Raw genomic sequence first — 12,909 nt, forward strand, 5'->3', positions numbered from 1 at the left:
TATATATATATATATATATATATATATATATATATATATATATATATATAATATTTACAACAAAAATATATATACAATATTTTTAGAGAGTAATATGTTATATATATATATATATATATATATATATATATATATATATATATATATATATATATATATATATATATATATATATATATATATATATATATATAATATTTACAACAAAAATATATATACAATATTTTTAGAGAGTAATATGTTATATATATATATATATATATATATATATATATATATATATATATATATATATATAATATTTACAACAAAAATATATATACAATATTTTTAGAGAGTAATATGTTATATATATATATATATATATATATATATATATATATATATATATATATATATATATATATATATATATAATATTTACAACAAAAATATATATACAATATTTTTAGAGAGTAATATGTTATATATATATATATATATATATATATATATATATATATATATATATATATATATATATATATAACATATTACTCTCTTCTTATAGTGTATAAGGTAGCATCTTTAAGATTATTTAATCCTTTTTTACCAATTGTTGTATAAAAGTTGTTCTTGATGGACAGCACTATTCTTCTTTTCCTGTAATTTCAGGGGTTCCTCAAGGTTTTATCCTTGGTCCTATGCATTTTTCAATTTATAATAATGATCTCCCTGAAATTCTCGCATCTAAGGTGGCATTTTTTGGCGATAATACTACCATTTACTTTTATCTTAAAAAGAAGCCAATGCTCTCTGATTGCTTGGATGAGCATAAAATTTGAAAAGGATCTCACTGAGAAACCGGACTACACCATGGGGTTCTCAGTGGCTGGTGAACATTAACTCAGATAAGACTCTTTAATTTTTTTCAGCTAATCATTATTGCAACAATCTAAATCTTCCTATATTTAAAATGATGAAGAACTTGATGAGTCATCTATCTTTTATCTTCTAAGTTTAACTCTTACTTTCTATCTTTCTTGGAAACCATATATAAAATCCATTGCAAAATTAGCATCTGCCTAAGTTGCATCTCTTTATAGTGCTCGCCACTTTTTACTCCAGATTATATATATATATTTTTTTTAACATCTTCGCTTCCAACAAGGCTGCAAGCAACCACTAATTAGTGTTGGAAGTTACTGGAGAAAAGATGAAGATTGTACAACAAGATAACGATTGATAGACGACCTAAAGGATTGCAAATTATTGAATAAGGAAAGCAAGATAAAGGAAACGAATTTCAAAGAACTGATGTTCAAGGAAAAAAACTAGAGGAATAAGAGTTTTTGGAGCACTTAGGAACAGCCACAGAAAAAAGATGAGACTTAATTGGATGACAAGTAACACAAGAATGAATTTTAGTGGATGGCACAAGAGACGCTAGCTCTTTAGAGCAGTGCCCATTATATTATTTGTAGAAAAGAGAAAGAGAAGCAACATTATGATGATGTAATAATGGTTGAAGATTGGCTGCAAGACCAGGTCCAACTATATTTACAACACGTTTTTTATACCTTGTCTAAAAAAGAAGGGGCAGCATTAGAAGATCTGCCCCAGATATGGCAACAGTATTCCATACAAAGCTGGAGTTTAGATTTATAGAGATAGAGAATAGAATCCGGAGTAAGAAAATGTTGAGCTCGATAAAGAGATGCATCCTTAGCAGATGCTAATTTTGCAACAGATTTGATATAGGGTTTCCAAGAAAGATCAGAAGTAAGTGTTAATCTTAGTAGTTGAAGGGTAGATGACTCATCAAGTACATTAGCGCTCATAAATATATAAAGATCTAAATTATTGCAATAATAATTGGCAGAAAAATATTGAGTTTTATCTGAATTAAAGTTCACTAGCCACTGTGAGCCCCATGCTGTAGCAAAAGTGAAATCCTTTACAAGCTCAAATGCCTCCTCCAAACAACCACAAAGTGTTGGCTTCTTATAAAGACAAGAATAAAGGGTAGTATCATTGGCAAACAATGCCACATTAGATGTGAAAATATCTGGAAGATTGTTAATGTGAATTAAACAGTATAAGACTAAGAATTGAACCTTAAGGAACCCCTAAAGTTACAGAATAAGAATAATCTCTCCACCTTTGTCTAATGCATGATAAAACTTATCCGTTATTACTGTTAGCAAATCAACTGCAGAACAAGAAGATTGAAATCCATGTTGATGATCAGAAAGCATGTTATTAGATTCAAGATGAGAGATTGAGTGTTTGTTAATTAAAGATTCAAAAACCTTGCTTGTGATAGGAAGAAGACTAACGGGACGGTAGTTAGACGAATCAGATCGTTCTCCAGAATTTTTGAAAATAGGTATAACAGATGCCGCTTTCCAGCAGGCTGGAAAGCAAGACTCTGATAAGCACTTGTTGAATAGTTTTGAAAGTATAGGCGATAGTATATGGAATCAAGAGATAATATTGATGAAAAGTTCTTAGCAAACAATTCAGCTTTGTCTTTAGATGAAGTGACTTAGTCTGAACCATACAAGAGAGGTGGAATTTCAGATTTGCCCTTATTGATACTATTAAAGATTCTCCAGAAGTCACAAGAGCCTAATTTTTTCCCGAACTGTGTGGTAGCACACAGTTCGGGAAACCTGACTACCAGCTGGCCTCAGAACCATAAAACTGAGTTTTAGAGCTGTACCCTCATTAGGAGATAATAAAATGAGTTGCCTAGTCATAAAAACAGAGACACAAGCAAAACACATGATGGTGTCAAGAAGAATCAGCATTTAATATCTTTATCTGGAAACAATGTATTAAAAATACTTCTGCGCCAGCCTAATAGATGAGGAAGGAGTGCGAAGCTGGTCAATAAATAGAATCTCTTTACCCCTTAAGTCTTTGCCTAGGAGGTCTTCTACAAGCAGAAGCCGGATGCGTTTAGCATCTGCCCAAGATGAGTATTTTTATCCAGACACCATCTCTAGCCTTATTGGCAGGGAGTGTTTTAAGTCGGAGTTCACATCTCCTAGCCTTTGCCTAAAAAGGCGTATCCTACAAGGCAGCAGGACATGAAGCAGATTGTACTGGGTTATATGTATCCAGTAGCAGGATAACCTGACCTGACCTATATATCTTTATAAATCTCAAATCTTTCCTTTAATGGAATGCAGTTAACAAATCTGAAGCTGATCTTTGAATGATACTTTTTTTCTTTTAGACCAGGTGCAAAAACAGATTGTTAAATAGTTGGATTTGCTCTTGCACCTAACCTTTATTTGTTGTCACATAGTTGTACTAGGACAATCAACCATTTTCACAGCATACTTTATTGAGTGCTGCTCTAAAAAGCTAGCATCTCTTGAGCCATTACTAAAATTAATTCTCATGGTACTCATCATTATATGAAGTCTAATCCTTTTACTGTTACTGTTCCTAAGTGCTATAAAATTTTTTTATTTTATTTTTATCTAGTTTTTTTCCTTCAAAATCAATTCTTTGGAGTTTGCTCCCTTCATCTTGTTTTCCTGATTTATATGATTTGTAATCTTTAAAGTGGCCTGTTAATTGTTATCTTGCCTTATAAACTTCATCTTTTCTCTTCCAGTAACTTTCAACACTAATAGTAGTTGCTTGCAGCTTTTTTGGAAGTGAAGGTGTTTAAAAAAAAGATCTATGTATGTATATATATTTTTTATAAAAATAGTATCTAGATATTTCATGCATTTTTTCTTCAGACAATGTTTTTTTTTCAAAAATTTTTTTGTTATTGCAGAACAGTGTGAAAATTTCAAGAATGATAAAAAAGCAACATAGTCTGAGGATTGTGAAAATGCATGAATGAATGAACAAATCATTGTTAAAAACAATTAAAATTTTAATTAGTTCTTCCTTTTTTTAAGACATTAGAATTTAATTGGTATTGTTTAGTTGTATATAGCTCAAATAGAAAAATACATTTAGACAATCCCTTTAAATTTATCATGTGCGACGAGATTCATTACATTGATGTTTTACAGACTTGTTCAATGGTGAAGAAAAAAACAAGTTTATTGATTCAAAAACATTTGCTGGTGCCTAAAAAACTCAATGAAAAGGAAATTAATAGTGACATTTATTTTAATAAACTGTCAAATAAAATCCTCTGTCATTTCATTGACTAACATTATAAAATCCAAAAATTCAGTAAGTTTTCACTTCATTTAGGTAATTAAAATGCTCAATCTGAATAAATCTACTTTTATTTAAGATACTAATAATAATCAATATTTAAATATTTCCATAGTCAAGAAATAAAGTTAGATAGTTTTGTGAATCAAGAAAATATGGAGCCATTGGAGAAAACATGGAGCCACTAGGATTCAAAACAGTTTAATACTGTTGATCATTGCAAATTATCAAATAAATATCATTTAATCAATTTTAACTGGAATTTTTTTTTTTGGTGCTTAGACACTAGTTTAACAACTATTGACAACTTGCAAATGTTCTGATATGATACAGCGAATTCAGTCTCATAAATAATGAGTTTAATGATACCAGTAACCTATTTGATCTAGTCTTTAATTGCAGCGATGAAAATTTACTTAAAAATCTTAAGCTAATAAACCACCGGGCGACAAAATGATCTGAGATGTACCTAATATCAAATTTAACTGTTTTGTTCTACCAATGGTTTCTATCAAATCTAAACGCTATTTCTAATCTATGTCTTGGATCCAATCCAAACAATACCTCTAAAATTCTTCGAACATTGGTAAAAGGATGGAATTTAGTCCAAGAAAAAAGGTCAAGTAACAATATTGCTTGAACAGTGGACTGAAATAAAATAAATTTGTTGAAAAACTGAATGTTTATGCACAATCTGTAAGTTTTATGATCGAAAAGCTGTCTTATGGGAATAAAGCAGACGCTTCAATTGTTAAAAAGTGTGGTCCAAAGCAGGTAAAAACTACACCAAGACTTGATACAAAATATGATCCAAAAGTACATAGCATCCTCCTGTATAAAAGTTGTGATGGCATTACCTGATGTTGGTCTTTTTTTAAGCCATTAGACTGTGAACAACTACCTTTTAGAAATTAGACTGAAAACATATATGATTGATAGAATGAATAAAAATTCAACAGCATGGTAAACAAGGAGCATGAAATCTGAACAGTAGAAGATTGAAGTAGGGCAAGCATTCAGATTTCTTTTATCAGTAATTTTACTTACACAACATTTTCTTTAAGGTAGTCTTTTCTGATGAGCCCATGATTTTAATCTAAGATAAAAGAGTCCAGACAGTTCAATTTATGTCAGGAGAGAAAAGTTTAAACCTGCATTAAACAAGCTTTGCACTTCTTTTTTATCAATATACTAGCATTGATTTTACATTACATTGTTTTCTGCCTCGGATGATAACAGCTTGATCATCTTCACTTCTGTGTTGTTTCTCATCTTTATTAATGATCTTCCCAATAATCTTACCCTTAAAGTACTGACTACTCAAATTTATACTTCTATTCTATACTCTTTTTATAAGACAACTATATCCTTCAGTCAAAATTGTTACCAAATTTTAGCTAAGAAAAAGTGATTTTGATCTTGAAAATGTGGTAGTGGTGTAGTGGTAAAGCGCTTGCTTCATAAGTGAGAGGTTCCGAATTCGATCCCCACCACGTCCCTGGTGGTACCGTGCTTAAATTGTTTCTCCATGCAGCTACCTTTCTTGTCAAGGTTCCTGCTTCGTAGTTATAGAGTTATAGAGAGAGGGTTATAACCACAATTAAGTTGCCTCCTCATCAGTAGTGGCCATCTCGGCCTTGGGGAGGTGAATTTTAAAGAAAAAGAAGTGATCTCTCTTGTAAGACAGCATGGTGCTCCCATTTTCTTACTTCTCATTCCATTTTGCAGCTCTTTTAAATCTCTTGTTAATCATTTTGCAGCTCTATAAATCTCTTATTAATCATTGTATGTAATACTATTGTCATATTTGGGCTGGTTCTTCTAATTATGCTCATTCTATTTTGGACTAAATCCAAAAATACATTGTCAATGTAGTTGGACCTGCTCTAGCTCCCATTTTGTGCTTCTGTCCCATTTGTCATACAGTTTCATATTTTTCTAATTTCTACAACTATTACCATGGTCACAATGGTAATAGTTGTAGAAATAACTATTACAAAGTCTTCTTTCATCCTTTTTCTTGTTATTTAACAGAGCAATAGTAGAGTGTTCTTAAAAAACAGAGCAGTAGTATTATGTCTTTATTTAATAATGTAATAACAACAATTAACTAAATTATAATTATAACATAATTTAGTTAATAGATTATAAAATATTTATTATAAATTATTCAATTATTAAATTATCAAAATGTATTTATGAAATTTTTTGGTTATTTATGCTTATTGCACACAGTAGACATTTTAAATTTTGTTATTTATTTGTCAAAAAGCTGTTTTTTTTACTATATATGGTATAAAGTATTTTACCATTATGACTTTTGAAAGTCATAATGGTAAATTTTAATGGTAACAAAGTATGGCTTTTACCATTATAGCCTTCTTTACAAAGTTTTTTTGACTATTAGAATAAATCATTTGGGGATGAGTTGTTAACAAAGGTTTTTGTTGCGTTAGATTTGTATGAAAGAGAATATTTTGGATTAAAATACAGAGATAGAAATGGTCAAAGTGTAAGTTCATTAGTTTGTATAATTTAGTTGTTTTACTCAAAAAACAAATTGCCAAGATTTTAAAAATGAAGTAATATTAATTAAATGTTTTTATATAAGCATTAAGTGCTTTTAGCACTTAGTGCTAAGATTGTTTCACAAATCATTTTAGGGAAAAATATGAACTATTTGCGGTATTTTCTGGTTCTTAGATAAAAATGTGTCTATATATTATCTATATATAAATAAGGAAAGGAAGTTGTTTGATATGTTAAATCTGATATATAGTAAATTTGGTAATAAAGGTGTATGGCACAATTTAATGATTGCTTGGTGCTAAGTGAATTAATAAACAATAACTTATATTGTATCTGCAGGATTAGAATCAATGACAAAAATCACATTTTTGAAATACTTATTAATCTCCCCCCCCCCTCCCTCCTCTCCTTGAATAAAGAATAATGGGTTAGAGTTATTAGAACCGCTATAATTCTGTCAGTATTTTTTTAGATGTAATGTTTGTCAAAATATTCCACCCAGTGTTTTAAATTACTGCTTACAGAAGTGATGTCTTTTAACTACTCTGTTAATTGCATCCAACTACTGTCTTATAGAAGGCCTCCTAGGCAAAGACTTGTAGGGTAAACAGAATAATTCTGTTGACTATCCTTTAACCTCTTTTTCATCTATTAGGCTGGAATAGATGTAAACCTGTGTTACATTGTTTCCTGCATTGTCGCCTTATTGGATCTCCTTGACTCTATTTAAAGATTTTTGTTTGTGCCTCCTTGATAGTGGTTATGCAACTTTTTTCTGTTATCTCTTAATGAGGGTACTGCTTTAAAACTTAGTTTAATGGTTTTAGGCTGGGTTCTAGTTAGGTTTTCCAAATTCTGTTGTAGCTCTCAGAGAGGATGGTTCTATCAACAGCTGAAAATATCAGAGTATTAACAGTGCAATCCATGTTGCGCATGGATAGTGTCCCTATAAGTGCTTTTGGTGTGCATTGTTGAGGCCACTTAAGGAGCTCAAGTGTGCATTGTCGAGGTCACATTTGGTGTGCACTTGTCACGTCACCTTTGGTGTGCACTTGTCAAGTCACATTTGGTGTGCACTTGTCGAGGTCACACAGGCACATTCAAGAAGTGTGCATTGTTGAGGCCACATAAGGAGTTACAACTTTGGGTTAATTAGCAGGACCGAGATAACTGCATAGCTCGTTGCTTGGATGCCATGTTCTATCTATAGATGAGTCAAGTCCTCATTAACTAAAACAATGACCAAGGTAACCAAAAATAATAAACAATAAAAACCATCACCACCACCTAAATATTTCAGTATAATTTTCACAAATATTTGTGGTCTTTTAAGAAACTTTCCATCAGCTGAATCTTACCTCCTGCATAACTCACCAGATTTGCTTAAAAATTTGTGACAATAATTTAAATTTCTTCAGATCTTACTGTTGATGCATACTATCTTATGATAAAACTCCTTTGTCTATGCTTGGCTTGGGCGTATACTTACACATTAGTTCTCCTATTTGTTGAGAAATCAGGTATGAGTCCTCTGACCATTTTTTATGTGGTTTCTCTTAATACTTTTTTACTCCATCACCTTTCTATCTGTTTTTTATTGTTCTCCTTCTCAATACTAATCTCTATTAGGTATAATTTCTGATCAAATTGACCATGCCCTTTTTTTTTCTTTCTTTCCCCTCTATCTCTAATATTGTTGTTATTGGCGACTTGAACGCTCATCACACTGAATGGTTTGCCTCTAACAATACTGACACTGCTGGTAAACTCGTAGTTTCTGTGTTTCTCAGTCTCTTTCTAAGTTATTTAACTTTGTAATTTTCCATACAACCCTAATTACTTACATTCACTCTTGATTTGCGCCTTGTCTATGACTATAGCTTGTGATCAGTTTCTCTTTGTTCTCCTTTTGGTGGTTTCAACCATGCAATGGTATCTATAAATCTTTTATCTTGTACTTCTGCTTCTGACTCACTCTATTATCGCACTAACAACTACTACTCTAAAGCTGACTAAGTTTCTTTTTCATGTTTCTCTTCTCTACTTCTTTTACTTGGATTATAATTTACCTGACCTCTTATTGCAATTATATATACAATCAATTACTAGTTTGCATCTGTTAAGCCTGTTAAGGTTGCTCTCTTCTTATTGTGCTTGCCATCTTACTTCTGTTTTCATTCTCTATCTCTACAAATCTGTTATTTGTCCCTGTATGGAATACTTTTATCATATTTGGGCTGCTTCTTCTAATAATGCTCTTCCTCTTCTTGACAAGGTCCAGAAACTCATTGTAAACCAAGTTGAAACTTCTTTTTTCTGATGAGCTTGAGATTCTTTCCCATCATGCATCTTTTTCTCTTTTCTAAAAATACTATAATGGTTGCTGCTCAACAGAGCTATCATCTCTAGTTTTTTTAACCAAAACTTTTTTTTGCTTGACTTGTCATTCTACAAGGTTGAACTTTTACTGTAACTTACTGTGTCACTGCATGCTCTAAAAGCTTTAATCTTTTTAGTCTTTTTCCCTGCACTTTAATCCTTTTGGAAATCTCTTCATTATTTCCTGACTTATACAACTTCTCAAGACTGTTGACCTTCCTTTCTTTTTGACTTTATTCTTTGTTTTCTAATCACTTTTAACTTGATAGTGGTTGCTTGCAGCTTTGTTGGGAATGAATTAAATTAACAAAAAACTGTTTAAATCATAGTCAAAAATTAGAAAATGATTTATTTTAATTTTATAAACAAATAAAATAAAGTAAATATTTTTTGTTCTTTCTAATATTCTTTTTTTATTTTATTTATTGTTTGCATTTATTTGGAACCATGAATAACGTTGAATCTTTTTTATTACGGTTGTTGTAAAATCTCTCTGTTAATCTTTATGGGGCATTACTTATTTCTTGAGTTTTATTTATAAATAAGAAAACATAAAAGTTATAATTTCCTTAAAAAAAAACTTTTAATAGTTGTATTTTATTGCATTTTAATAAAAAAGTTTTCACTTAAAAATGAAAATGAAATCTATTTTTCTGGAGCACTCTGTTTGTTACAGGGGCATTATGTTAAGTTCAACAAATAATTCATATATAGTAATAATGAAATAGAATTAATCTAAAAAAAAAAAAAAAAACTGCTTTTATTTAAAGAAAATTTAGATTGTGTTAATTAAAATAAAACATTGAGTTTGGAAAGATTAGTATTTAGTTTTTAAAATAATTTTATCAAAAACATCTTTCTAGAAGTTTCCATAGAAAATAATGTTTTTAACAATTAAAGACCTTGGAGTGAAAACCTCAAATATCACAAACGTTTTTTTTCAGGAGAGCATTTAAACGGAATATCATGGTCCATTAATATATATTAGTATCTTTTAAATATCAAATCACAAAACCACATTTTGCGCACTGAATAAGTTTAACCAATATTATTAAGTATAAAATATTGATTATAAAGTCAAAAGATAAAATATTGATTATAAAGTCAATGTGACAATTGATGTTTTTCCAAAAGAATTGGACTTTTGATGTTTTGCTTCAAAATATGGAAAATTTTGACTAAAAAAGGAGAAATAAACATTAATGATTACTTTTCTTTTCTTTTTTTTATAGTAAATAAAGTGGAAGAAAAAGATGCGTATTTTATTAATATTTTTTTACTTATAAGTAACAAAACAGAAAAATAAATAAATAAAAAATAATTACAAGATAATAGATAGAAGGCCTAAAAATTGATACAAGAAATAAGATAACAATAAATTCACAAAATAGATACAAGGCATAAAATTCAAACATTATAAAGAAACTGAAATATTATTGCTAAAACACTGTATTATTTAATATGAATTTTAATCTGTGTCAGTTAATCCCTCGCTATCTTCTTTATCAGCATTTATGATATCGCTGTCACAAGACAAACTTTCATAAAAGTAGGTATTTTAAGGGTTTTGTAAACATTGACAGTTTTATAACATCCCTTGTTTTAGCCCCCTTGTTTGGAATCAAACCATTATAAGTCAGTTTCTAGGAAATCGTTGTATTTTTTTTTTTTAGTATTTTAATTCTTTTCAAAGAAACTATTTTGTTTCACTTTTTTACATAATAAATTCTTAAATCTTTTCGTTTTTCTTTACCAACATTATCTTTGTCTATTTTTAACATTCTGACTTGTAGTTTAAAATTTTTTCCATAATTTTCTTTAAAGTAGGGCTTAAGCATGTCTTTTATATTAAAAAAGCCTTGCTGTTTTGGTTTTTTAAGAAGAAAGGTTTTAGTGCTTTCCTTACCTCCATAACAACCTTATCCCAATCTTTAGGGTTATCTGCCAAGATTTTTTTTTCTTGCATTGCCAAACAGATGAAAATCTGCATCATTTGGTAAAAAGGAGTAGCTTCTTGCTTTAACACTATTGCTTTAAATATATTTTTGATATAGGTATTTAATATATCCTTATGATTTTAAAAATTTACTGGTATATATATATTTTTTAAGTACATGTACTTTTAATTGTTTTAAGTACATGTAATTTTAATTAACCCTTGAAATCAGAAAATAGCAATAAAATGCAGACCTCAAACTGTTTGAGGTTGGCATTGCCGAATACCGATCCCTAATTCCAAGGGTTGTATTACCATATACCAAAACTAAATCATGACAAATTTTTTTTTGGGCATACAAAACACATAGGAATGGTGCATGCTTATTAATAATTTATTGATGATGTTTATGTATATAATATATATATATATATATATATATATATATATATATATATATATATATATATATATATATATATTATATATATATATATATATATATATATATATATATATATATATATATATATATATAGATCTATAGTTTGTTGGCTTTGGGAAGAGCGGAAGGAAAAAAGTGATTCTTACACCAACATATACGTCACTTTTAATTACTTTTAACTTTCGTCCAACAATTCCGTGTTGGACGAAAGTAAAAACCATTAATTTAATTACAAATTAATCGTTTTTTAAAAAAACCACAAAAACGCAAATTTAATTGACCGGAATGTTTTTAAAACATTTTGAATGTTTTTAACAATATAAACAATGTTTTTATTTTTATTTTTTTTAATAAAATGTTTTTATTTTTATTTTTTTTAACTGTAAATCATGCGCGGAGTGTTGCTACATCGACTATCTTATAGCCTGACTCGCAAGGGAGTGCTGCTACATCGACTGACAAATAGCCTGACTCGCAAGGGAGTGCTGCTACATCGACTGACAAATAGCCTGACCCGCAAGGGAGTGCTGCTACATCGACTGAGGGTTTGGTTGGGGCAGGCAGTCTATCATTATTAAAAAAAAAAAATTCCGGTCTTGCATTTTAATTTTTACTTTTTGTCAACAAAATATGGAAAAAACTTTCGGACAACATCTAAGGGTTCTATATATATATATATGTATATATATATATATATATATATATATATATATATATATATATATATATATATATATATATATATATATATATATATATATATATACATGTATTTATATATTTATATATATATATATACATGTATGTATATATATATATATACATGTATATATGTCTATATGTATGTATATATATATGTATATATATATATATGTATATATGTATATATATATGTATATATGTATATATATATGTATATATATATGTATATATATATGTATATGTATATATATATATATGTATATATATATGTATATATATATATATATATATATATATATATATATATATATATATATATATATATATATATATATATATATATATATATATACACAGCCGCTCCGTAGGGGGTTGCAAAGGTTGCCACACACCGGGGCCCCACATTTTCTCAATTTTTAGGGCCCCCATCATTTTTGCAAGAGAATAAATAATGAAACTTCTTTATCTAATAATTTGTCAAATTATTAGATAAAGTCAAATTTTTTATTTGTTATATTAAATATTATATTGCAATATTATTTTTTGTCACAATTGTAATTTATCACAATTTTTTATCACAATAAATATTATATTGCAATTTTTTTTTTCATCACAATCACAAACCGATTTTATGGTTTCCAAGCATAAACCAATGTTTCCGACCATAAACCGAAGTTTAGTGCAAACTGTGTGGCCACAAGGCGTGGCTACACTTATTTTAAAGTTTTAAATCCACACTGGATTT

General features: G+C 29.0%; 1 protein-coding gene across 2 annotated transcripts in view; it reads left to right on the top strand.

Annotated features, from left to right (window-relative positions):
• The window catches only part of LOC100214125 (band 4.1-like protein 5), a 44,889-nt gene that overhangs the window by 912 nt on the left and 31,068 nt on the right, over positions 1-12,909 (top strand). For both annotated transcript variants that reach the window (XM_065817012.1, XM_065817013.1), the window contains exon 2: positions 6,581-6,685. In XM_065817012.1, the coding sequence (XP_065673084.1) occupies positions 6,581-6,685 (105 nt within the window). The remainder of the gene's footprint in view (positions 1-6,580; positions 6,686-12,909) is intronic.

Source organism: Hydra vulgaris, chromosome 13, assembly GCF_038396675.1.
Source record: "Hydra vulgaris chromosome 13, alternate assembly HydraT2T_AEP".
Classification (NCBI taxonomy): domain Eukaryota; kingdom Metazoa; phylum Cnidaria; class Hydrozoa; order Anthoathecata; family Hydridae; genus Hydra; species Hydra vulgaris.